The following is a 26,934-nucleotide window of genomic DNA, read 5'->3' on the forward strand; positions in this document are numbered from 1 at the left end:
ATTTACCTATGTTATCAGGGTTATCTGCGAGTGTTATCGCAGAATTTACCTGTACCACCAATAGGGTTATTCGCGAGTGTTGTCGCGAAATTTACCTATGTTATCAGGGTTATCTGCGAGTGTTATCGCAGAATTTACCTGTACCACCAATAGGGTTATTCGCGAGTGTTGTCGCGAAATTTACCTATGTTATCAGGGTTATCTGCGAGTGTTATCGCAGAATTTACCTGTACCACCAATAGGGTTATTCGCGAGTGTTGTCGCGAAATTTACCTATGTAGAATTTTGTTTTGTAAATGCGTATGCATCATGCTTATGCGTTATGCACATGCCCCTGTTGTTTGTATAATGCGTATGTGTGAATGCTTACACATGTATATGTTGTATGTATACTGATGAAACAGTCAGACGAGGACTGACTACCAGACGGGAACTGGACTTTGTAATGGTTTGGATTGCCAATAAAAATTGGGCTTCTGTGATATGTATATGCTAATGCTAATGCGTATGCATGTATGCTAATGCTGATGCAATCTCATGGTTTTATCTCCTCAAACCCTTTGAACTTGTTTATTCCATGCTTGCACTTATACCCTGACTATGCTTATGCTGGCTTTGTAATGTTTATGTATGCTTATGCATATGCGTATGCTTGGTTGACGTAATGAGTGGAACGAAGTAATGTCTTCTGTAAGATTACCCGAAAAAGGTCTTTTGAATGGATGTGAATGTTTGTCTTGAAGAAGACCACATAAAGAGTTACGGTGTAATGTATCAACCAATGTATGTAATGCGTGATTTGTATGTATTTGTGTGATGCTCCAACGGTAGGTTGTTAATAACCAAAGCGTATATAGCTCGCTGGAGTTGTAGGTTTGTTTGATAAGGTGGGTGTGATGCTAGCGCGATTCCCCGGTACATGTTTTTGAACTTTGATGATCGTAGTTAGGAGAAATTTTTGTTCGAAGTTGTAAAGTGCGAGAACGCCTTTTCCTTTTGTTGTGTGTCTTGGGGATTTGATATCCATTGCCCCAGTATTTTCATGGAGAAAGATGCTTATGAAGGAAGTGCTCCAGGGAATAGCCTTGTCATATGCTTCGATGTTTAGATCGAAGGGTGTGCCCCTGATCTCCAGGTCATGGAAGGTTATCCATAGTGTTCTATCCTTTGAATTTGAATTCTTCCCATGTCTGACATGCCCCTGTTTGAGATTGCTTTGAGATGTGCCCCAGGTCGATTGAACCTTAGGAAGACTGCCCCTAGTTAATAGGATGTTCGATTGTATGCCCCTGTGCTCCTTGAAAATTTTTTTGCCCCTGTTTAGGAGAACCCCCTAGGTGTGGTTCCCCCGACTCCAGGGTCTTTATTAGAAATGATCACCTTTGATTAACCTATTTCGAGATTTCCTCGATGCTAAGTGTATAATCGTAGATGGTGCTGTACTTTTTGAGAAGTAGCTCCAATGGAATGCGTATGCAAGTTTTGAAATCGAAGTCCGTTATGAATTAGGATTGGATGGTTTTGAAAAGAATGCTTGAAGAAGCATAGTGATTAGAAGTAGTTTTAACAAACATAGGAGTCAGTATAACAAATCCTGCTTAATATGCTTTCATGGTTAACCTTGCCTCAATTAGGACTTTTAAATGTTGTAACTTGGCCTGGTTCATGTTTTAAGAAACAATGGATATAAGGCTCAAAATTTTATTTATCCCACCCCTTTCTCCTTGATGTTCTCCAGATCCTAAAAATTCGCCTAATCCAATGGATGTGCTTTGTTTGCAAGAGAATCGTTTCAGTTTCGAAGTTGAGCAGAAGCCTTAGTAGAGATCCAAACTTTGATGACATATGTTGTAAAGATCCAAGCATTGATGTGAAGCTTTGATGGTTTAGCAGTCACAAGATTATCCTTTGTATTTCGCCTTTGTTTTTTTATCCCTTATTTTTGCATGAACCAACTCTTTTGAGTTTGGTCCATCGGGATGCCCTCATTTTTGCCTAAGTCATTTTTGTTTTCTTTCATGGAATTTTTGTTTTGACTTAGCGGGCGTTTTTTATTCTTGAAAGCTCCTTTTGAGATTGATTCTTGGATATTGCATGTTGTGACTGCTATGTTGATTTTGATTTGTAAGCTTCGCCTTTGATACTTCCTCGATCTTGAATGATGTAATGAGGAAGAAGGTGTTGTAAATGTTACCTCCATTGCTTCCTCAATCTTGGGTGAATGCGAGGAAGAAGATATGCTTGAACCTTATGCTTGGATTGACTGATTCTCTTGACAACCAAAATACATCATTGAGTTAGTTGAAATCTACCCTGCCCCTGGTTAAAATCAAGGTTCTTTTGAAAAGTAGAAACAAACTCCAACTCCTGGCTCGAGGGGGTAACGAGGGATTAACATCCTTATATCTCCACTGTTTGGGAATTGAAGCAATGCCTGTACATCCTCGGCTCGGTCTTACCTTGAAAGCATATGTTTAGCTGGACTTAGTTATTTGTATTCGTCATTCTCCCTCAAGTTTGTTAATACTCTTAGATTTGAAATTTGAAATAGAATAGAAGTGTACGAGTGAAAACTCGTGGTAGTGGGTGAATGAATTGACTCCAAAACCTGCATGGTCATCCCATTAGAATTGCTAATCCGAAGGTACAGCTTTTTATCTTGAGTAACACTTAGCGGTTGTAAGGGTTGAGATAGTGAGCATGGTAAACACCTATTGATCCTAGGGATAATCTCCTTTGTAGATCCACTGACCTTGTTTCACTCCTTAGATTCTTAAACTTGTATAAGTGAGGGCAACCTCGAATTTTCTTTAGACATGTCAAACCTGGCGGGAATAAATCGTTAGTGGTGGGTTTTCGTCGTATCGGAACTTCATGAGTTTCCTTTGACTGAACCTCTTTTGCTTTTTCCTAAGGATAGTATCACCTATGACCCTTTTTTTCTTGGTGTGGGGCTGACATATGTCGCATTCCCTCCATTGTAGTCATGCATCTTTGCTTAGGGTATTGCCCAAGTTGGACTGACCCTTGCCCCAGGTTATCGTAGAGCGTCCTTGAAAGTTTGATATGTTCTAAGATGAACCCCTTTATGACTAGATACATCTTGAGTGTATCTATGAGGGAACTCTTTGTTGAACTGATCCTTGCTCGATGAAAACCTTTATCGTATTCATAATCCTGTTATGACAAGGCATGGACATGCGGTTGGCATGGTGACAGACATCCTCTTTTTTCTTAGTAAGACTAAGGTCATTCTCAATTTATCCTCCTTTCTCCATAGTCTACGATCCTTTGATTTTTTTTTGCGAGTCTCAGGAAATCGGCTAGCGCGGTAAGTGTGGATGCGGGTGAAGATGCAAATGTAAATGTAGATGCAAATGTATGTCAATGCAAATGCATGCGTATGCGAGAGACTCCTTGTATTATAACTCCATGTATGCAATGCAGACGTGTAACATATGATCCTAGGGATAGCCTTAGAGGCGACATTAGACCCTCTTGGAATCTTTGCAGGATAAATGTTATGACACGCTAAGGGAAATCCCTTGGATTCGAGAGTATGCAGAAGATAGCGGCTAGTGACCGTTCAAGACAGTCACTAAATCTCATGGCCATCGAGAGGCCAATCAACGTGTACCAATGAATTTGTCCCTCGTGGGAAGGTTCTCTATGCGGAACACAACCTATCTAAGGACGATATGGACGAAGAGCAATCCCTACAGGCTAGGGATGTGATGTGTAAATGGAGATCCAAACCCTACAAGTTAGAGGGTGCGCGGGAATAAGCATGGAGTGACCGTTCAGGACAGTCACTAGATTTCATAGCCATCGAGAGGCCAATCGAACGCATGCTAATGAAGTTATCCTTCGGGGAAGGACGCGTCGTTGTGAAAACGCACGAGTGTGAAAGAAACTCCCTATAGGCTAGGGAGTGCGTAGGTGTAGGCACGAGGTGACCGTTCGAGACAGTCACTAGATCGCATGGCCATCGAGGGGCCAATTGACGTGCGTTAATGGAAATGTCCTTCGTGGGAGGACACGCAGTTGTAGATACAAGGATATAAAAGTAAAATCCCTACAGGTTAGGGAGTGCGTAGGTGCGGGCGCGGAGTGACTGTTCATGACAGTCACTTAGTCTCATGGCTATCGAGAAGCCAATCGACGTGCGTAAGCGAAGATGTCCTTCGTGGGAAGGACACGTATTTGCAAGAATACGAGGATATAAAAATAAAATCCCTACAGGCTAAGGGATGCATAGATGGTGATGTCCTTCGTGGGAAAGACATGATCTTTGAAGTTAGAATCCCTACAGGCTAGGGACCACGTAGGGATACCTGTAAAAATTGAAACGTATAGACATTCGAAGTATATAAATTGCAAACATATAATGAGCACAAAAGCACAAAAGTCCTAAGTTCATAGGTTCGACGTAGGGGGCTCTAGGGAGCCAACCTTTTTATGGGGGGTTCTAGAAGGTCTCATGGGGTCGTTCGTAGCCTCCGAGACTTTTTGTCTCTTTGGGGTTTTAGAACAACTCATTTTATCCATGAGGTTCGAATTTTTGGGGTAGGTTCCCGGAGAGATCAGCCAAGTATCCAGTCCTGCCCTCAACAAAGTCAAGCCTCGTTTTGGACATTTCCGAATACTCAACCCACTCCGGGTGGAATTATCAATGAGACTCGTAGGAGATTCATACTCCCCTATTGGTTTCAAAGTTAACTCCCACACTTAGGGTTTAACACAACATAAAAAAAAACCAGCAAATATAATAGGAATAAATATTCACTTAAATAAATATTTAATTAAATTGCAGTAATGAAATTGAAAAGGAAAATAAATAAATAAATAAAATTTAAATATTTAAAACTAACCTTGAACTCCAGCCGCTTGCGATTTAAAAAAAATACAATACGCAGCAAGTATTTAAATAAACATATACTTTTTTTTTAAAATAAAATTGATGTAAAAGGTGAAATTTTAAATAAATAAATAAAATAAAATTTTAAATATTTACATATAAAGAAAAATAAACCCTAATTTTGGCTAATTAGCCAAACCCTGAATTTTTTTTTTGCCAAAAACCTAAATAGTTTGCCAAAACCCTAAACCCTGCTGAAACCTATAGGAGCATAGTATTCACCATTATAGTTATCCCCAGCAGAGTCGCCAGCTGTAGCAACCTGCCTAAAAAATTTATGTTTTAGAGTCGCCACCTATTCTGAAGGGCGAATAGGAAACCCTACGTAGATACGAGATTCGGGGTAAGATACTATATTCAGGCCGAGGGAAGGTGTTAGGCACCCTCAACCCTTTCCTAAAGGCTAACACTTAAAGATAAAGGTTTACGGCAAAACATAAAGAAAGATGACAGACAGTAAAATAGGGTTAGAGGCTAATTATTAAAACATGATTAGGGTTTAAAGGAAGGGGGACTCGCCTTGTTGCCAAGTGCCTACGTATCTCCTTATGGAGAATCAGAGTCAACGTAGTTCGGGGGACGGGTTGTACGCCCTTAAGGTTTGAAATTTGATTTGAAGGTTTGAAGGCTTTGAATAGCCTGTCGTAGATAAAAATCTGTATTTGGAGTTTGAGGTTTGAAAAAATGTTTGAAAAGTGTTTTGAAGTTGTTTTAGATGTTCTGGGCGTACAACCCTGATTTGGCACAATTAACCGCAATGATCAATAGGTTTGATCACCATAGTTAAAAGATTGAGGTTTTGCATCATTACCAATTCAAATCGATTGATTCGATTATCACTAATAATGAATTAATATGTTTTATTATTGATTTATTAATTTATCGTTACCCCTCATAATCGATAGATTCGATTACAAATAATAACAAATTGATAAGGTATGCTAATCATCATAACCAATAAGATGGTTAAAACCATTTAGCAAAATAGTTGTATTTTAATTTATAGGATTTGATTAATTAAATTAATCGATTATTAACCATCACGACCAATAGATTTAGTCGGAACGAATGATAAATTAAATCCTAATATCCTTGGCCACGTGGCCAATGGGATTGGGCGAACCCTAGTATCTTATGTCACCATTTCTAGGTTTTTGTGATTTATATTATTAAAATTAATTAATCAAGTAAGCCGAATAAACGACATAATCGAATAATCGAGATGACCCTACACAATTCTAAATCCTAACCTTTATTTTATCCTAATCCTAATTTACAAATTAAATTATATTCACATTAATCATGTTAAAAGAATAAAGAAATAATATGTAAACAATATATATAAAAATAAAAATAAAAGAAAACCTGGGGCGAGATCCCGTGTTGCTGGCCTTTGAAGGTCTATGATGTATCCTCAACCTCAGGTGCGTTGGATCTATCCTGTGTATGATCCAGTGGTGACGATTGAAGGGTCCGTGGTGAGCGTATCTAGATGACATACACTGGATCTGCAGGCTTGTTAATATGGGAAATAAAGAAAAAAAAACTGGGGAGCTCGCGGGGATCGAACCCTCATTTTACCACACACGCTTGCTCGCTTGAGACCATTGAAGCTGCATCCATTATTTGTTAAAATAACGCCTCAATATAAATATATTAAAACGAAGCCGAGAAATCTGAAAAAAACAAACATTGATGCGCCCAGGGTCGTCTTCCCCACATCAATTTTTTCTGAAAAAAAAAACACCCTATGGCAACGTTTTTCACATGTGGCATATGTCTCCCATATTCAAACCTGCAAACTATGGCCAATAAACACCAAGTAATAACTCAAATCAAATGTACACAACACCACGAAACCAATGGAAGCCTTCTCTTTGGTCAATTTTCACTTTAACTCGCTATCCCCAAATTAGAGCTTCCAAGCCCTAACAATGGTGGAACTGTGATTCTGCACCAAACCTCAAATTAAATGCATCAATAATGTTCCACACATTATCATGAACCAAAATATGCAATCAAAAACTATTAATTGTACGTGCATAAACGAAAACAAAATCGACATTTTTATGAGACAAAACGTGATGGATCCGTGGTGGTTCAGGGAGCTTTGGGCTTCGTTTACGATCGAGACACCATGAATAACACTCCAGGAGTGTGTTTAGACGTCCAAAGCATCTTGAAACAACCTCCAACTCCAAAACGACATTGGCCTTTACCTTGGATTTTGACTACGGTTATGACTCCTTGAGGCCGAGAAAAACCGACCCCCTGTGTCTGCAATTGTTCTTGGTTTATATATCATTGCATTAGGTCAACCAAAATGGCAATAATTGATCTTTGAGTGTGATTGAAAATTGATTGGAAATCTCATATAAACTTTCTTGTTTTGGCCCAATGAGTCTCACGAATTCCTTTGGCAGAATGTGTTAGTGTCCCATGTTTTTTTTCTTTTTGGATTTCATTCACACTTTATTTGGTAATTAAAAAAAATAAAAACCTAAATAAACAAACAAAATATTATGTATTATTTATTTGGTAATTAACCTAAAATAAATAAACAAAAGATATTATGCATTATTTATTTGGTAATTAAATGAATAAAAACCTAAATAAACAAACAAAAATATTATGAAGCCATGGAATCGCAAGTATACTCGAATTTAAATCGTGGGTCATATGTCTTTTCAAAGCTTAAGCTTCACCACTTTGCTCTCTTTTGAACTTTTACCGAATTTATAAGAGAGCGGGTTTGACAATAGAAATGCCAAACCCCATGACTCTTAATTTTGGCGTTTGATGAATTGAAATACGTAAATTTGATCGGGAAAATTTTGGGGTATGACAATAGACAACTGAACAAAGTGACGATCAAGAACAAATATCCACTTCAGAGGATTAATGATTTTATGGATCAGTTAGTGGGTGCACGTGTGTTTAGTAAGATTGATTTGAGATCTGGGTATCATCAGATTCGTGTGAAGGCGGAGGGTATTTAGAAAACTGCTTTTAGAACGAGGTATGGACATTATAAGTATTTTGTTATGCCTTTTGATGTCACCAATGCACTTGGTGTGTTTATGGAGTATATGAAAAGATTTTTTCATGAGTATTTGGATAAGTTTGTGGTTGTGTTCATCGATGATATTTTGATCTATTCTAAGAGTGAAGAGGATCATGCTGAGCATTTGAGATTGTGTTATCTGTGTTGAAAGAAAAGTAATTGTATGCGAAACTTTCTAAGTGTGAGTTTTGGTTGAATAAAGTGAGTTTCCTTGGGCATGTGATTTCGAGTGGAGTTATTTCTGTTGATTTGTCGAAGATTGAAGCTGTATCTCAAAGGGAAGCTCCGAAATCTGTTTCTAAGATTAGAAGTTTCCTTTGTTTGGCTGGTTACTATTGGAAGTTCATTGAGGGGTTTTCTAAGTTATCTTTGTCATTGACGCAATTGACTAGGAAAAGTCAAGGTTTTATCTAGACTTCGCAATGTGAATTTAATTTTTAAGAACTTAAGAGAAGGTTGACGGTTGCTCTTATTTTGATTTTTCCGGATCTGTTGGAACCGTTTGTTGTGTATTGTGATGCTTATTTGATGGGTTTATGAGGCATGTTAATGTAAAATCGACAAGTGGTAGCTTATGCTTCGAGGAAACTTAAATTTCATGAAAAGAATTACCCGACACATGATTTAGAGTTGGCCGCTGTTGTGTTTGTTTTGAAACTTTGGAGGCATTATTTGTTTGGATCGAGATTTGATGTGTATAGTGATCACAAGAGTTTGAAATATTTGTTTGATCAAAAAGAGTTGAATATGAGAAAAAGAAGATTGTGGAATTCTTGAAAGACTATGATTTTTGTTTGAATTACCATCCCAGAAAGGCAAATGTTGTAGCCGATGCATTGAGTAGGAGATCATTGCATATGTCGATGTTGATAATGCGAGAGTTGGAATTGTTGGAACAATTTTGAGATTTTAGTTTGGTTTGTGAAACGACTTCTTCATATGTTAATCTTGGTATGTTGAATCTTACTTGTGATATTCTTGATGAGATTCAAGAAGGTCAGCAATCATATTTGAAATTGGATGATAAGTCGACATTGATTAATCAAAGAAAAGGTGGTGATTTTTGGATTGATGAGAATGGTGTCATGAGGTGTCGTGATCGAGTTTGTATTCCGGATGTAGCAAATTTGAAGAAGAGGATTTTAGATGAAGGGAATCGAAGTAGTTTGAGCATTCATCCTGGAGCTACTAATATGTATCAAGATTTGAGAAAGTTATTTTGGTGGAAAGGTATGTGAAGCAACTGGAAAACTCATCGAAATAAAACAATGAAGTCGCCATCGAACATATATTTATCCTACGCTAAGGAATGGAAAATATCGAAGAAAAACAAACAAACAAGCACAGGTCTCAGAAAATGGGTAAAGGAGTCGGTTGTGCAAGGGGAAGGTACTAGCACCCCGCACGCCTGTGGTACTTCACAGTATCCATTTTAGCTAGTTTCTAATCTAAGGGTGTGTGTGTAATATGCGATGTGCTAAGTGAAACATGCAATGGAAGGATAGACAAATAACAAGAAACATGCAAATAGTAGGCAAACAAGATAAAGGAAAAAAAGTCGAACAAAACAACAAAAAAATGAAATGTCCGCTCGTTATGGCATTCGTACCCTGTGCATACGTACCTCTAACATGCAATGGAGAAATTAGAGAGCCGTAGTTCGGCTCAAATGTTTTTGTTTTTATCTCGATTCGGGTCTCCTAGAGAAACAGAACCGAGCATCCTAAGGGAGCATGCAAACAAGGAGCATCACAAAGATCCTAGAAAACATGACATGTGAACAGGCAACACAGATAAAAATAGGCGAACAGGCATCGCGGATAGAAAACAAACATGTAACAGGCATACACGAATGTGAGTGTGTGAACAGGAATCACAAGGATATCGTACGAACAGGCATCGCAGATAAGAAGATAGTGAACAAGCATCACAAAGATATCCTACTAATAGGCATAGCAGATACAAAGATAGTGAACAAACATCACAACCATATGGCATACAATCGAGCTCCGTGCGATAATCAAACAAACTATCGAAGTAGTAATCAAAGCAAATGCATAATAATGTCACACAAACAAGCTCGGCTCGTAGAGTAAATACCTACGGGGCGTAGGCCAAGTAGTAGAAAAGTGGTCCCGCCATAACCAAGGGGAGCGTATCACCCGAGTCAACCAAGCATTAGACCAATGAGATGTGAGTTTTTACTGAGACATTATATTACCGGGACAAAGAGGAGCAAAGGCAAATCAGTGCGTGCATACACCGAGCATCAACTTTGGTCAACGTGAGATAAGAAACGTGGGGGTCCGATTGCATGGACCCACATTACCCATTAGATTTTGACTCGATGATCTTGGGGACTTGTCTAGAGCTCTAAACTTGCAAAAAGTGAGCATAGGGACGACCTGGGGACTGAAATTTGCAGGGGTTAATTGCGAACCCTCTCCACTTGCCTTATCGAGGACTTACAATGGCCTTGGTTAGGACTTCCTGGAAGCACAAACGTAAACACACCAACAAAAACAGAACCTCCGGCACACGCCTCAGAGGATTTCCAGATGCAATGCATACCTAAGTCCTACTTCTCATGGCAAAGATCGAAATTTGTTTTGCCTATAGATCGAAAGAATCAAGCCTTAGGTAAATGGTCCCCACATTGGGAAGACACTTTTCGAATTTTAAAAGTATTATCAAATAATGCCTATGAGATAGAATAATTGACAAAAGATCGAAGGATCCTGAAAATAAATGGAAAGTACTTGGAAAAGTACAAACCATTCATACAAGAAATTAAAATAATGGCGAAGTAACAGTAAAAGAGCATATTAAAGCCAAAAAGGTGTAAATATAAATGCCAAAATAGCAATATCTTAATGTTACAAAAAAAAGTATCCATAACCGTTATGAGAAAAAAAGAAACGTAACATAAGTCTAAGCCTGAGAAATAAGAATCAAAATATTTGTTGGAGTAATCACATATCAAAGTCAGCTGAAAGAGAGGCTTTTATTTGGGCATACTGGGAAGCAGACACCGCTAGACGACGTTCAATCAGGGTTTTTTGTCTCTTCAACTCTTCGATCTCTGGCTCCAATTTTTGGGCTTGCTCGATTTGTTGAATACCCATTTGAACTTCTTCGACTATTTCTTGTCGATCTAGTTTTTAGATCTCATCCTGACGATCCTCTGCAACCCGTATTTTTTCCTTTAGGCGTTCGATCTCCTCTTTCCAAGACATGATGTTTTCCTCACAAACTGTATACTCCTCTTGGTACTTCGAATGTTCAAGCTCCATAGCTTCGACCTTGTTAGTGGATTCACTAGCAAAATTCCATGAGGAAGTTTCGGCACTCACTTTTACATTAAGCTTTTGAGAAACCTCTTGCCTACGCAGTTTATCTGATTGAAGTTGGTCAAGAAAGAATCCCAGTGACATTAATACTTGCGAAGCTTCTTCAAAAATATTAAGAAAATCCACTTTCTTCAACAAACTCTTTAAACCAAAGCAAATGGTAGTATCCTTTCATATCGCCTGAACAAAGTCAACATCAAAGAATTTCTCTTTTATCCGGCGAAGAAGACTCTGGCAAGGCGATTCTGCAATTTTCCACCAGAAGCTGTCGAGGATATCCCACCCTTCCTAGACGAACTACTCCTTGCACTCATCATGGCTTTGGGAAAACTAGCAGGATTTATATCCTTAAGGTTTTCCAATTCAGCTGGAGAACAGAGTGGAGGAGTATTGGTCGAGACATTTTCATGTAATGTAACCTTCCCAAAGGGTTGGTTGTTTTCCTTTTCTGATTCTAGTTGGCTGGAAGCTTCATCCCTGATTTTATTTTCATCCGAGGGGTCAGCTCCTTCGCTCCCTGCAGACTGTTCGTCACCTTCATCAATGTTGGATAATTGAGGGTTGTCCTCCATGCCAAATTCCTGGTCTATATGAGGAATGTCTGTAGATGAATCATTCAAACGTTCGTCTTCGACTTGCTCAGTATTTTAAGCATTTTCCAGAGTATCATCACTTTAAGTTTCTAAAGTGATGGCAGGATTGGTTTGTGAAGTTTGTTTTTGAGAAACTGCAAGAAAAATCATCAAGTCTCCAGTCAGATCTTTCGAAAAACTTTGTTAGATAAAACAGAGAAACACTTACACGTACCTGGAGGATTATCAAATAAGGGGGTGTCATTCGAAGGATTATTGTTTTGAGATTGGAGGTGGCAGTACTTGCATCATCCTACACATACAGAAAAGATTAGCTCGAATCAGAAGTCAATATGGAACGTATAATAAAATGATAAAGTAAGTTCTTACCTTGGAGAGAATATTATCTGGGCTGGAGTTGTGGCTTTCGAAGACAGGGGTGTTCCCAACAGTCTTCAGAGGCTGTTCGTCAGATGATTTTTTATCACTCGAAGTTGTAGGCTTCGAAGTCCCAGATTCCTTCTCTTGAACCAAAGGAATGATGGCTTTCTGCCTTTTCTTGATCACTAATTTGGTATGAGGAGGGGACTGATCCTCGCCATCTGATTCAATTGTGATACTTTCTGAGGAAGCTTTTCTCTTTTTTAGAGTTGGTGGTGGCTTTCGAGTATTCTGAAAGTAAATATGTTAGAAATGTGTAACAATAAACGAAGACTGGTAAACCAGAGGTTGAAGTGATTACTGTTAGAACAAGATTTGTTCTTATCAATTATCTTAGTTTTGATGATAACAATAATATGAATTTTGCTTAAGATAATATGGTACTCTAATCCAATGCAATTTCCCTTTCAGGAAATATATATATAAAGAGTACGCATAATTCAGCGCTCAGAAGTTGTGTCTCAAATGGTTCAGCATGCAACATCAGAACATGGTCTGGCAAGACATCAGAAGATGGTCGAAGCAGAATCAGAACATGGGTCTATGGAAGCATCAGAAGAACATGAGATCAGAAGCACTGAAGATCAGAAGATGGTATCACGCTCAGAAGCACTTCAAAATCAGAAGATCAGAAGATGCTATGCACCAAGCTGTTTTGACTCTGATGATATTCAAACGTCGTATTCACAAACATCAGATCAGAAGGAAGTACAGGTGGCAGACTACGCTGACTGACAAAAGGAACGTTAAAGCTACTAAAGGCTACGTCAGTAGACACAGCGTGAACAAGGCTCGAGGTAGTTGACAAAAGCGTATAACATTAAATGCGATGCTGTACGGAACACGCAAAGCATTAAATGCATTCAACGGTCATCTTCTCAACGCCTATAAATATGAAGTTCTGATGAGAAGCAAGGTTACCAATTCTTAACAACTCTGAACGAAAATAAACTTGCTGAAACGCTATTCAATCAAAGCTCAGAATCTTCATCAACTCACTACATTGCTGTTGTAATATATTAGTGAGATTAAGCTTAAACGATTAAGAGAAATATCACAGTTGTGATTATCGCTTTTAAGAAGCATTTGTAATACTCTTAGATTGATTACATTAAGTTGTAAGGAACTAGAGTGATCGTGTGATCAGTATACTCTAGGAAGTCTTAGCAGTTGGCTGAGCAGTTTGTAACTAGAGTGATCGTGTTGATCAGAATACTCTAGGGAAGTCTTAGGAGTGAACTAAGCCTAGAGTGATCGTGTTGATCAGTAGACTCTAGAAAAGTCTTAGAGGGTATCTAAGCAGTTGTTCCTGGAGTGATCAGTGTGTGATCAGAAGACTCTGGAAGACTTAGTTGCGGACTAAGTGGAAAACCATTGTAATCCGTGCGATTAGTGGATTAAATCCTCAGGTTGAGGTAAATCATCTCTGCGGGGGTGGACTGGAGTAGCTTCGTTAACAGCGAACCAGGATAAAAATAATTGTGCAATTTATTTTTATCGTCCAAGATTTAAAGTCACACTTATTCAATCCCCCCCTTTCTAAGTGTTTTTCTATCCTTCAATTGGCATCAGAGCGCCGGTTCTAAGGTGCAAGCACTTAACCGTGTTTAGAAAAGATTCAGGAAGAGAAAAACGCTTCATTTAAAAGATGGCTGGTGAAACTCCGACAAATCCACCTGCATCTACATCTGGCTCTGCTGAGCAATACAACGGTAACAATGGTTATACAAGACCGCCGGTATTTGAGGGTGAAAACTTTGAATACTGGAAAGATAAACTGGAAAGTTACTTTCTTGGTCTAGATGGTGATCTATGGGATCTTCTGATGGATGGTTACAAACATCCAGTAAATGCCAGTGGCGTAAAGCTGACAAGGCAAGAAATGAATGATGATCAAAAGAAGCATTTCAGGAATCATCATAAATGCAGAACTGTTTTGCTGAATGCTATTTCTCATGTTGAGTATGAGAAAATATCAAACAGGGAAACAGCCTATGATATATATGAATCCTTGAAAATGACTCATGAAGGAAATGCTCAAGTCAAGGAGACAAAAGCTCTTGCCTTAATCCAGAAGTATGAAGCCTTCAAGATGGAGGATGATGAAGACATTGAAAAGATGTTTTCGAGATTTCAAACTCTGACTGCTGGATTGAGAGTTCTTGACAAAGGATACACCAAGGCTGATCATGTGAAGAAGATCATCAGAAGCTTACCCAGAAGATGGGGTCCTATGGTGACTGCATTCAAGATTGCAAAGAATCTGAATGAAGTTTCTCTGGAAGAGCTGATCAGTGCCTTGAGAAGCCATGAGATTGAGCTGGATGCAAATGAGCCTCAAAAGAAAGGTAAATCTATTGCATTAAAATCTAATATCAAGAAATGCACTAACGCTTTTCAGGCCAAAGAAGAAGATCCTGAAGAATCAGAATCTGAAGAAGAAGATGAACTGTCCATGATTTCCAGAAGGGTAAATCAACTCTGGAAGAGCAAGCAAAGGAAGTTCAGAGGCTTCAGAAGTTCAAAGAGATTTGAACATGGAGAATCTTCTGATGACAGAAGATCTGACAAGAAGAAAGTCATGTGCTATGAATGCAATGAGCCTGGACACTACAAGAATGAATGTCCAAATCTTCAAAAGGAAAGTCCCAAGAAGAAGTTTCATAAGAAGAAAGGTCTTATGGCAACCTGGGATGAGTCAGAAGATGATTCAGAAGATGAGCAGGCTAACTGTGCGCTGATGGCGACAGAAGATGACGGATCAGAATCTACATCAGAATCAGATTCTGAAGAGGTATTTTCTGAACTTACTAGAGATGAGTTAGTTTCCGGATTAACTGAACTTCTGGAATTCAAGTCTCAGATTTGTATTAAATACAAAAAGCTGAAAAAGCTATTTGAATTTGAAACAAAGAGGCTTGAATTGGAAAATTCTGAATTGAAAGATAAACTTTTAAAATTATCCAATGATGTTGGATCTCCTTCTAATTCAGAAAAATCCACTCCTAGTCTAAACCATATTCTGAAAGAATATGATTTAAGTTTCAGGAAGTTCTTATCTAGAAGTATTGGCAGAAGTCAGCTAGCTTCTATGATATATGCCGTATCTGGAAACAAAAGAGTTGGCATTGGTTATGAGGGTGAAACCCCATACAAACTTGAACCTGTTGATGAAATGAAAATTACATACAAGCCATTGTATGATCAGTTCAAGTATGGCCACTCCCATGATATTAGGCACACTTCACATGCTCAAAGTTTTCACATAACACACACCAAAAAGCATGTGACACAACCTAGGAAATATCATGAAACTCACATTAAAAATTATCATGCTGTTCCTCCTATTGCTTATAATGTCAAACCCAAGTTCAATCAGAACTTGAGAAAATCTAACAAGAAAGGACCCAAGAAAATGTGGGTACCTAAGGATAAGATTATTCCTATTGCAGATATCCTTGGCTGCAAGAAGGACAAAGCACAACATGTCATGGTACCTGGACTCTGGATGCTCACGACACATGACAGGAAGAAGGTCTATGTTCCAAGACCTGGTGCTTAAGTCTGGAGGAGAAGTCAAGTTTGGAGGAGATCAGAAGGGCAAGATAATTGGCTCTGGAACTATAAAGTCTGGTAACTCTCCTTCCATTTCTAATGTACTTCTTGTAGAAGGATTAACTCATAACCTCTTATCTATCAGTCAATTAAGTGACAATGGTTATGATATAATCTTCAATCAAAAGTCTTGCAAAGCTGTAAATCAGAAGGATGGCTCAATCCTATTTACAGGCAAGAGGAAGAACAACATTTATAAGACAGATCTGCAAGATCTTATGAGTCAGAAGGTGACTTGTCTTATGTCTGTTTCTGAAGAGCAGTGGGTCTGGCACAGGAGATTAGGTCATGCTAGTTTGAGAAAGATCTCTCAGATTAACAAACTGAATCTTGTCAGAGGACTCCCTAATCTGAAATTCAAATCAGATGCTCTTTGTGAAGCATGTCAGAAGGGCAAGTTCTCTAAACCTGCATTCAAGTCTAAGAATGTTGTTTCTACCTCAAGGCCATTAGAACTCTTGCACATTGATCTGTTTGGACCAGTCAAAACAGCATCTGTCAGAGGAAAGAAATATGGATTAGTCATCGTAGATGATTATAGTCGCTGGACGTGGGTAAAATTCTTGAAACACAAGGATGAGACTCATTCAGTGTTCTTTGATTTCTGCATTCAGATTCAATCTGAAAAAGAGTGTAAAATCATAAAGGTCAGAAGTGATCATGGTGGTGAATTTGAGAACAGATCCTTTGAAGAGTTCTTCAAAGAAAATGGTATTGCCCATGATTTCTCTTGTCCTAGAACTCCACAGCAAAATGGGGTTGTAGAGCGAAAGAATAGGACTCTGCAAGAAATGGCCAGAACCATGATCAATGAAACCAATATGGCTAAGCATTTCTGGGCAGAAGCAATAAACACTGCATGCTATATTCAGAATAGAATCTCTATCAGACCTATTCTAAATAAGACTCCCTATGAATTGTGGAAGAATAAAAAGCCCAACATTTCATATTTCCATCCTTTTGGATGTGTATGTTTTATTCTGAACACTAAAGATCATCTTGGTAAGTTTGATTCCAAAGCTCAAAAGTGTTTTCTTCTTGGATATTCTGAACGCTCAAAAGGCTACAGAGTATACAATACTGAAACATTGGTTGTAGAAGAATCAATCAATATCAGGTTTGATGATAAGCTTGGTTCTGAAAAACCAAAGCAGGTTGATAATTTTGCAGGTTATGATATTGACATATCAGAAGTTGTTGAGCCAAGAAGCAACGCATCAGAAGCAGAGCTTCTCAGAAGCAAAGAATCTGAAGATCAAGTATCAGCTTCTCTGGAGGATCTAAGTATTTCTGAAGAACCATCTGTCAGAAAATCATCCAGACTCATCTCTGGTCATTCAGAAGATGTCATTCTTGGAAAGAAGGATGATCCAATCAGAACAAGAGCATTCCTTAAGAACAATGCAGACTGTCAATTAGGTCTTGTATCTTTGATCGAGCCAACTTCTGTTGATCATGCTCTAGAAGATCCAGACTGGATAATTGCTATGCAAGAAGAACTGAATCAGTTTACAAGGAATGATGTTTGGGATCTTGTTCCTAGACCAGATGGATTCAATATAATTGGTACAAAATGGGTCTTCAGAAACAAGCTCAGTGAGAAAGGTGAAGTGGTAAGAAACAAAGCCAGACTGGTGGCTCAGGGTTATAGTCAGCAAGAAGGGATTGACTATACAGAAACCTTTGCACCAGTGGCCAGGTTAGAGTCTATTCGTCTATTAATTTCTTTTGCCACTCAACATAACATCACTCTCTATCAGATGGATGTTAAGAGTGCCTTCTTAAATGGTTATATAGATGAAGAAGTTTATGTCCATCAACCTCCTGGTTTTGAAGACTCTATGTCTCCGAATCATGTGTTTAAACTAAAGAAATCATTATATGGATTGAAGCAAGCTCCCAGAGCTTGGTATGAACGCTTAAGTTCTTTCCTTCTAGATAATGGTTTCACTAGAGGAAAAGTGGACACTACTCTCTTTTGTAAAACCTTTAAAAAGGATATTTTAATCTGTCAAATATATGTAGATGATATTATTTTTGGAACATATAATGCTACACTTGGAAAGGAGTTTGCTAAGTCTATGCAGGCTGAGTTTGAAATGAGCATGATGGGAGAACTCAAGTATTTCCTTGGAATACAAATAAATCAAACATCAGAAGGAACGTATGTTCATCAAACCAAGTATGTGAAGGAACTTCTGAAGAAGTTTAATCTTCTGGACTGCAAAGAAGCCAAAACTCCTATGCATCCAACATGCATCCTAGGTAAGGATGAGGTAGGTAAGAAGGTAGATCAGAAGTTATACAGAGGTATGATTGGATCTCTTCTATATTTGACTGCTTCTAGACCTGACATTCTGTTCAGTGTTTGTTTGTGTGCTAGATTCCAATCAGATCCTAGAGAATCTCATTTAACTGCTGTTAAGAGAATTCTAAGGTATCTGAAAGGTACTACTAATGTTGGTTTAGTTTACAGAAAATCTAAAGAATACAACTTAGTAGGATTCTGTGATGCTGATTATGCTGGAGACAGAATTGAAAGAAAAAGTACTTCAGGAAGTTGCCAATTTCTTGGAAGTCATTTGATCTCCTGGTACAGCAAGAAGCAAGCAACTATTGCTCTATCAACGACAGAAGCAGAATATGTCGCTGCTGCTGGTTGTAGTACACAGATGCTCTGGATGAAGAGTCAGTTGGAAGATTATCAGATATATGAGAGTAACATTCCTATATTCTGTGATAATACTTCTGCTATATGTTTATCTAAGAATCCTATTCTTCATTCAAAAGCTAAACATATTGAGATTAAACATCATTTCATAAGGGACTATGTTCAGAAGGGTGTTATATCTTTAAACTTTGTGGATACAGACCATCAATGGGCTGATATCTTTACAAAACCCCTGGCTGAAGATAGGTTTAAGTTCATTCTGAAGAACATCAGTATGGATTTATGCCCAGAATGAGAAGATGAGAAGTTCTCATGTATGAGTATCTTCTGAAATGAATGTGGAATTTTTTTTTTTTGGTCAGAAGTTCTGATTGAATTCTTTTAGAAATTATGATTCGGTTATTACTAACGTTTCATTGTCTAAGTTGATTCAGAACCTCTTTTAAAGCAAAACAGCTGTTACGTTTTATCTCGGGATGGTAAACCTGTCGTTACTATTCATGGATAAACGTGCGTGCAGTTGAAGGGACACCGACCATAGGTAACTGTGCTAGTCACCTCATTTGTCTTTATTATCTCTCCTCACGTCACGTAACATTAAATGCTTTTCATCATTCGTTTCATTTTATTTCTTTTTAAATACTCTTCAAAATGGTCTTTGTAGTTTCCTTTCCTTGTTGCATCTGTTTTCCTGCATTCCTGTCTTGTAAACCTTTTTGATTATCAATGAAAAAGTCTCTTTGATTTTCATTCCAGTGATTCTATTTGTCGTTTTGTGCATCTGAATCTTTTTTAAATATTCTTTTTGATGTTATGACAAAAAGGGGGAGAAGATAAATGATAAATGATTTGATTAAATCTATCAGTTGCTGGGTAAAAGCTCCCACACATTCACTAACAAGAACTGCAAGTTCTATATGGTTTAAGTGTTTTGCAGGTACAGAGAAGTGAAGTGAATCTTCAGAAGCAAACACTAGAAGCAAAACCATAAGAAGCGTTATTCTGTAAAAGGAATAAGCTCTTGGAAACTGAAGCAAGCTGAGTGCTGTCAAGCTTCAGAGATCAGAAGCAAGAAAGAAGAATGAATCAGAAGCACTGATAATAGAATTTAAATATCATTGTCTATCCTGTTCTGACAAAATTCTATTTGCTCTGATACATATAATGTTATTTGCTCTGATACATTATTTGCTCTGATACATTATTTCAGCCTATATGGCTCTGATACATATAATGTGTTCAAACATACATTTTATGTTCTAACTCGTTCATGCTGACTTTTGTCGTTTAGTTTTTGTTTTGTAACATTTCAGGATGTAGAGATGCTCTGATGATGCTCTGGTACATTCAACAATGTTCTGATACAAATCTAGCATGAAGTGATGATTGGTAGACATTCAAAGTTCTGAAGCTATCCGAGGGAAGCAGAAATCAGAAGATGTGAATGTTCTAAAAGATCCAGAAAATTCAAGTTCTGAAGCTGTCCTGAATGGAAGCAGAAATCAGAAGCTGTGAATGTTCTGAAGATCAAAGAAATTCAAGTTCTGAAGCTGTCCTGAATGGAAGCAGAAGTCAGAAGCTGTGAATGTTCTGAAGATCAAAGAAATTCAAGTTCTGAAGCTGTCCACGATGGAAGCAGGAATCAGAAGCTATGAGTGTTCTAAGGATCTAAAGAAATTCAAGTTCTGAAGCTGTCCTATGGAAGCAGAAGTCAGAAGCTATGAATTCTCTGAAGGCAGAAGCTTATATGATCGTCTCTACCGAAATAATCAGGGAAGTCTTTTATCAAAGTTCTTCGAGTATTTATTTCAGGGGGAGATTATTTATCTCAGGGGGAGATTGTTAATCTCAGGGGGAGACATATTCATATGCTTATGCAATAGCTGTGTAATTTGTCTTTTGCCGTCTACTCTTTCTGATCGCAAATTCATATCATTTATATATGTTTTTGTCATCATCAAAAAGGGGGAGATTGTTAGAACAAGATTTGTTCTTATCAATTATCTTAGTTTTGATGATAACAATAATATGAATTTTGCTTAAGATAATATGGTACTCTAATCCAATGCAATTTCCCTTTCAGGAAATATATATATAAAGAGTACGCATAATTCAGCGCTCAGAAGTTGTGTCTCAAATGGTTCAGCATGCAACATCAGAACATGGTCTGGCAAGACATCAGAAGATGGTCGAAGCAGAATCAGAACATGGGTCTATGGAAGCATCAGAAGAACATGAGATCAGAAGCACTGAAGATCAGAAGATGGTATCACGCTCAGAAGCACTTCAAAATCAGAAGATCAGAAGATGCTATGCACCAAGCTGTTTTGACTCTGATGATATTCAAACGTCGTATTCACAAACATCAGATCAGAAGGAAGTACAGGTGGCAGACTACGCTGACTGACAAAAGGAACGTTAAAGCTACTAAAGGCTACGTCAGTAGACACAGCGTGAACAAGGCTCGAGGTAGTTGACAAAAGCGTATAACATTAAATGCGATGCTGTACGGAACACGCAAAGCATTAAATGCATTCAACGGTCATCTTCTCAATGCCTATAAATATGAAGTTCTGATGAGAAGCAAGGTTACCAATTCTTAACAACTCTGAACGAAAATAAACTTGCTGAAACGCTATTCAATCAAAGCTCAGAATCTTCATCAACTCACTACATTGCTGTTGTAATATATTAGTGAGATTAAGCTTAAACGATTAAGAGAAATATCACAGTTGTGATTATCGCTTTTAAGAAGCATTTGTAATACTCTTAGATTGATTACATTAAGTTGTAAGGAACTAGAGTGATCGTGTGATCAGTATACTCTAGGAAGTCTTAGCAGTTGGCTGAGCAGTTTGTAACTAGAGTGATCGTGTTGATCAGAATACTCTAGGGAAGTCTTAGGAGTGAACTAAGCCTAGAGTGATCGTGTTGATCAGTAGACTCTAGAAAAGTCTTAGAGGGTATCTAAGCAGTTGTTCCTGGAGTGATCAGTGTGTGATCAGAAGACTCTGGAAGACTTAGTTGCGGACTAAGTGGAAAACCATTGTAATCCGTGCGATTAGTGGATTAAATCCTCAGGTTGAGGTAAATCATCTCTGCGGGGGTGGACTGGAGTAGCTTCGTTAACAGCGAACCAGGATAAAAATAATTGTGCAATTTATTTTTATCGTCCAAGATTTAAAGTCACACTTATTCAATCCCCCCCTTTCTAAGTGTTTTTCTATCCTTCAATTACCACAAGTTTTGATTGATTGGTTTTACTAGAGTCTTCGCAAGTATTCTTGTCCTTCGAAGGAGTAGAAGGCTTGCGAGTGTTGGCAACATGATCCTTGACGTTCTGCCTTCGACTGAGAGCTGTAATCAAGACAAAACAAGTTAGTATAAAGACAAAAAGGGAAAATAAATCGAAAGGTTTCTCCAGTTCCAAACCTTCGGGTATTAGAGTTAGAACATGAACATGTTCGAGGCCAATATGAAAGGCCCATTGAAACTGTCCAAGATATGCTTAGTCGGAACCACTCGTTCGACGCGTTTTTTAGATTCTTCGTGAAGAATTTTTGGGACATTCCCACAAACAAACTGTTAGAACAAGATTTGTTCTGATAAATGTTCTTGTTTTGATGATAACAATATATATGAATTTTGTATAAGACAATATGGTACTCTAATCCTATGCATTTTCCATTTCAGGAAATATATAAGGAGTATGCACAAATCAGCGCTCAGAAGCACTGACTCAGAAGGTTCGGGATGGCTACATCAGAACATGCTCTCGCAAGACATCAAAAGATGGTATAGCAGAATCAGAACATGGACTATGAAGCATTAGAAGAACATGAAGTCAGAAGCAGAAGCACTGGAGTTCTTATGGTATCACGCTAAAGCTCTTCAAAGTCAGAAGACAAGAAGATGCTCTGCACCAAGCTGTTTGACTCTGATATTCAAATGTTGTTATTCACAAACATGAGTCCAGAAGCAAGTACAAGATGACAGGCTATTAAGTCTAATCTCTGACTCATAAAAGGAACGTTAGAAGCTACAAAAGGCAAAGTCAGTAAAAGCAGGAAAAGCATGGCTTGAGGTAGTTGACAAAAGTGTAAAACATTAAATGCAAAGCTGTACTACTCACGCAATGCATTAAATGAAACCCAATGGTCATCTTCTCAAACGCCTATAAATATGGAAGTTCTGATCAGAAGCAGCTAACCAACTCTTGCAAAAATACTGAAACGCTGTTCAAATCAAAGCTTACGAACTTCATCTTCAACCTCACAAACTCTTGTAATATTTTAGTAAGTGTTAAGCTTAGAACTTAAGAGAAATATCACAGTTGTGATTATAGCTTTATAAGAAGTAATTCATAGTCTTGTAACATTTATTTTACATTGATTGTAAAAGGTTCCTAGAGTGATCAGTTAGATCAGTAGACTCTAGAAGACTAAGAAGTTTCTAAGTGGTGATTTCCTAGAGTGATCAAGTTGTGATCAGAATACTCTAGAAGACTTAGAGGGTATCTAAGTGAAAAACCATTGTTATAAGATTGATTAGTGGATTAAATCCTCTGTTGAGGTAAATCACTCTAAGGGGGTGGACTGAAATAGTTTCGTTAACAACGAACCAGGATAAAAATAATTGTGTTAATTGTTTTTATCTTACAAGTTTTTGAAGTCACACTTATTCAACCCCCCCCCCCCCCTTTCTAAGTGTTTTTCTATCCTTCACAAATCAGTATGGAAAAGTGGGACTTAAAGCCACACCAAAATCAACACTGTGTAGTGGAGGGAATTTTGGGGGATACATTTTAAAAGCCATTTCATAACGTTGTTCAGGACGAACATATGAGGGCAATTTCAGTTTATCTAGTAGTTTCAAAGATCATTGGGTTTATAAGTAGTTTCAAAGAACTTTTGGAACACTTGTATTTATTTAATATGTGTCGAAGTACCTTTCTTGAAACGCTCTTGCGTAGAAGAAAAAGTTGTAGTCAGTTCATGCGAAAGGCCAGCAACATCAAAGATTTGTTGGTTGTAATAATCAGCCCACCATTTGTGAAATTCCATGGTGGTGTAGAATGAAGGTTTGAAGGAGATATGAGTAAGGTAGGTGACACCAATGTATCTGGAAGTTTTTGATTCGAAGCTCTCTTCGGTCGAATACATGGTATGTAAACACAGATGACTTTTCTTGTCATACAGACATTTTGGTTTAATTTGAACAAGCCCATACTGTCTCGAGACAAGATTGGGTTGGTATATAAGAAGACCATAGTGGCTCTTCGTTATCCGCAGTCGGTGAGATAGCATTTTAGGAGTCATGAATGCTTCCCAAATAGCCATCGATTAAGCATGTTGATCTGGAGAGGAAGCATGAAATTCTCTTGTAAACCATTCAGGGCCTCCCTTCCTTTCAGCGAATGAAGCTATTGAAGGGCTAAAACGATAACGTTTAGCAAACATCATTATATAGGCTCGAAAGGTCTCTGCCAGCTGACCTGCTTTGTCTTGGGGAGTTAAATGGGCTAGCCTTGTCCCTTCGACTGTATGGCTCTTGATGGCTGCATCATCTTCGTCAACCAGTCCTTTCTTGGGGAGAACGGTCTTGAAAGTGGCATTAAGCCATAGTTGTAACAGCCAGAAGGGCCCAACAAAAAGCAAAGAAGTCCCAGCTTCGTATGCCTTTAGGAAATCAGTAGATTTGCCAAGGCACTCGTAAAGATACCCTAGAATCATCTGGCTCAAATCCAATTTTCTGCCAGAGTTGAGTTGGTTCGCCATGGCAAGATACCTCTTCGCCACTTGAAGAGACCTCAAGCAGAAGACACACCTCGAGAGCCAGAGCACCAAGAAAGCAATATGTTCTTCATCAGAGACTTCATCGCTATCCTTGTTGTGGTGTTTTGCAGTAAAGACAGTATAAGTGGCTTTACTTTCGCCAAACTTAATGGTGTCAATATCCTTGTAGTTGGGGTCAAAGTTTTCCCCAGTTGGTCGAAGCCCTATGATAACAACTATATCAAAAAGGGCGGGGGTAACCATCCCACATGGGAGACGGAAGGTGTTGTGAGTTGCGTCCCAGAAGTATAAAGATGCAACCAGCATAGTTTGATTGTACTCTAACCCAGTTTTTGACAACTGGATTAGGTCGTAAATCCCTAATCCCTTCCAGAACGGGGCTTTCTTTGATTCGACCATAGCTAACCAGATGTAGTAAGGTTCAGGATCTTTTGCTAGAGGGATAGCCCTAAATACCTTAAGGGTATTAGTCATATACTCTAATCTAATGGTCTGTTGGGCTATAGAAGTCCCAGTCGAAGAACCAGCAGCGTCCTTGTTCTCAATAAAGAGCAATTTTCCCTTATCATCTAGTTTATTTTTGCTAACTAGAGGCCTAGTCTTATGATAAGCAGGAAAAAAGTCAACCTGTAAGTGTGCATCACGACAAGGGAGAGGTCCCATGAATGCATGGGTTGTCTCAGCAATCTCAAAAGGAATTATTACCTGAGAAGCGTAGATGGTGCATTTTTCTTCTAGGTAAGGTTCTAGTATGTACTCCTAATTCCCAAGAAGTACTGGATGTTGAAGCTGTAGAATGGGTTGAGAAAGTTCTGTGATTTGCGTCTGCTGGGTATGTTCATCTGAGGAAGCCATTGATAAAGGGAGTTGTTTTGAAGAAGATGAAGAAAGGTTTTGAAAAGGTTAAGTATTCTTCAGAGAAAGAGCAAACGCCTGATTGTAAGAGAAACAGAAAAAGTTACATAAGTGATTAAGGTCACTATTTAAAGGATTGAAATTTAGCCCCTTCAAATTTCTAATTAATTTATTAAATGGAGTTAGTGTGGCACGTGTCCAAAAGTGATTGGTTTGCCAAACAGTTTCGCAGTTAATGGCTTCACCCCTAGTTCCTAGGAGTAATGATCAAACGTAATTGCGCATGGTTTTGATAGGACGTTTGAAAGAAAGGTCATAATTACGATGACGTCATTCAGAATCTTAGAACCCAAGGGTTTTGAAAGGTCGAAATCTAGAAGTATCAAGAAATGCCTATTTCTATTTGTCTTTCGAAATAGACATTTATTGGGGGAAATTTTTTAGCTGGAGATTTCGACATGATGTTTATGTTCTTCGAAGTTATATGCCTCGAAGGGAGAATGGCTTTAAATGGCTATTTGTAGAGCCGTTATATGTCAGAATTATTTTCTAAGTCGAAGTAAAATATAAATGGATTCTCTACGAAGTCTAAGGAATAAAAGACTTAGGATAATTTGACATATTTTTATTATTGCTAAAGACACATTGTTCCGCGTTGAAGAGCTTCGAGCGAGAAGATTTGAATTTCGAAGCGTTTCGTTTCAATCAGAAGGACGTGTGGAACTCCAGGAATTCGAAGCGCATGCAAACAAGCAACATGGCATCTCAATAGAGTAAGACCGTTAGGATCGAATTAATATAAATAAGGAGCTTAGTGGTAGGATCCATAGGTGTTCATTTTGTACAAATTACTCAAGTACCAAGCGTAAGAAAAAGAGTTTTCGTTGAGAATGTACGTGTAACACCATTTGTATTTCTAATAATTGTCTTTATTTTATAAACACAAGTCATTTAAATACCTTTTAAATTTCTAGTTTAAGTAATTTCCATTTACATTCAAATTTCTTTCGAATTCCTTTATGCAATTTCTTTCTTTGCATTGCACTTTATATTGTCTTTTACATCAAACCATAGATTAAAGTGTTTCTTTTAGAAATAAAACTCAGAGGCATGAATTCAATCATCATGAGAGACACTCTTCGACACATATCCTAGGATCAATCTAGTCGATCCTGCGAGTAACAGAAATATATTCAATAATATAGAAGACTAGCGGATGTTTACCAGAAATCACTGTAAACATAGACCCCGCTCTCGGTCTTTGCTCGGAAACGATAGGTGCCTTCCCAGTTCGTGTCTAGTTTTCCCTCGCGAGAATCCTTGTGGTTCCTTTTAAGCACCAAGATTCCTGCCTCGAATTCTCGTTTGATGACCTTCATGTCATATCTCAATGCGATCCTCTTCTGGAGTGATGCCTCGTGAAGAGTGGCGCCTGAGCGGACCTCTTCGACTAGGCCGAGCGCTTCCCTAATGGCTTCTCCGTTCATCTCTTTGTCCATGGGCTCTTCGGTATGCCTGGTGGGCTCGTACACTTCGATTGGTATTACAGCCTCGGTTCCGTACGTCAACCGAAAGGGGGTTTACCCGGTGGTAGAGTGAGGTGTAGTCCTGTATGCCCATAGGATGCTGTGTAGCTCTTCGACTCATCACTTT

At 38.3% G+C, this 26,934-nt stretch overlaps 1 protein-coding gene across 1 annotated transcript; it reads right to left on the reverse strand.

Annotated features, from left to right (window-relative positions):
• Positions 1-11,544: 11,544 nt before the first annotated feature.
• On the reverse strand, positions 11,545-23,793 carry LOC131620081 (uncharacterized). The gene is made up of 5 exons (XM_058891102.1): positions 23,580-23,793; positions 21,870-21,988; positions 12,295-12,576; positions 12,140-12,217; positions 11,545-11,913 (listed from the first exon to the last, which is right to left on the reverse strand). Exons 1-5 carry the CDS (start codon positions 23,791-23,793, stop codon positions 11,545-11,547), a joined length of 1,062 nt encoding a protein of 353 aa, XP_058747085.1.
• Between the last annotated feature and the right edge of the window lie 3,141 nt (positions 23,794-26,934).

The sequence above is a fragment of the Vicia villosa genome, linkage group LG7 (genome assembly GCF_029867415.1).
Source record: "Vicia villosa cultivar HV-30 ecotype Madison, WI linkage group LG7, Vvil1.0, whole genome shotgun sequence".
NCBI lineage: Eukaryota > Viridiplantae > Streptophyta > Magnoliopsida > Fabales > Fabaceae > Vicia > Vicia villosa.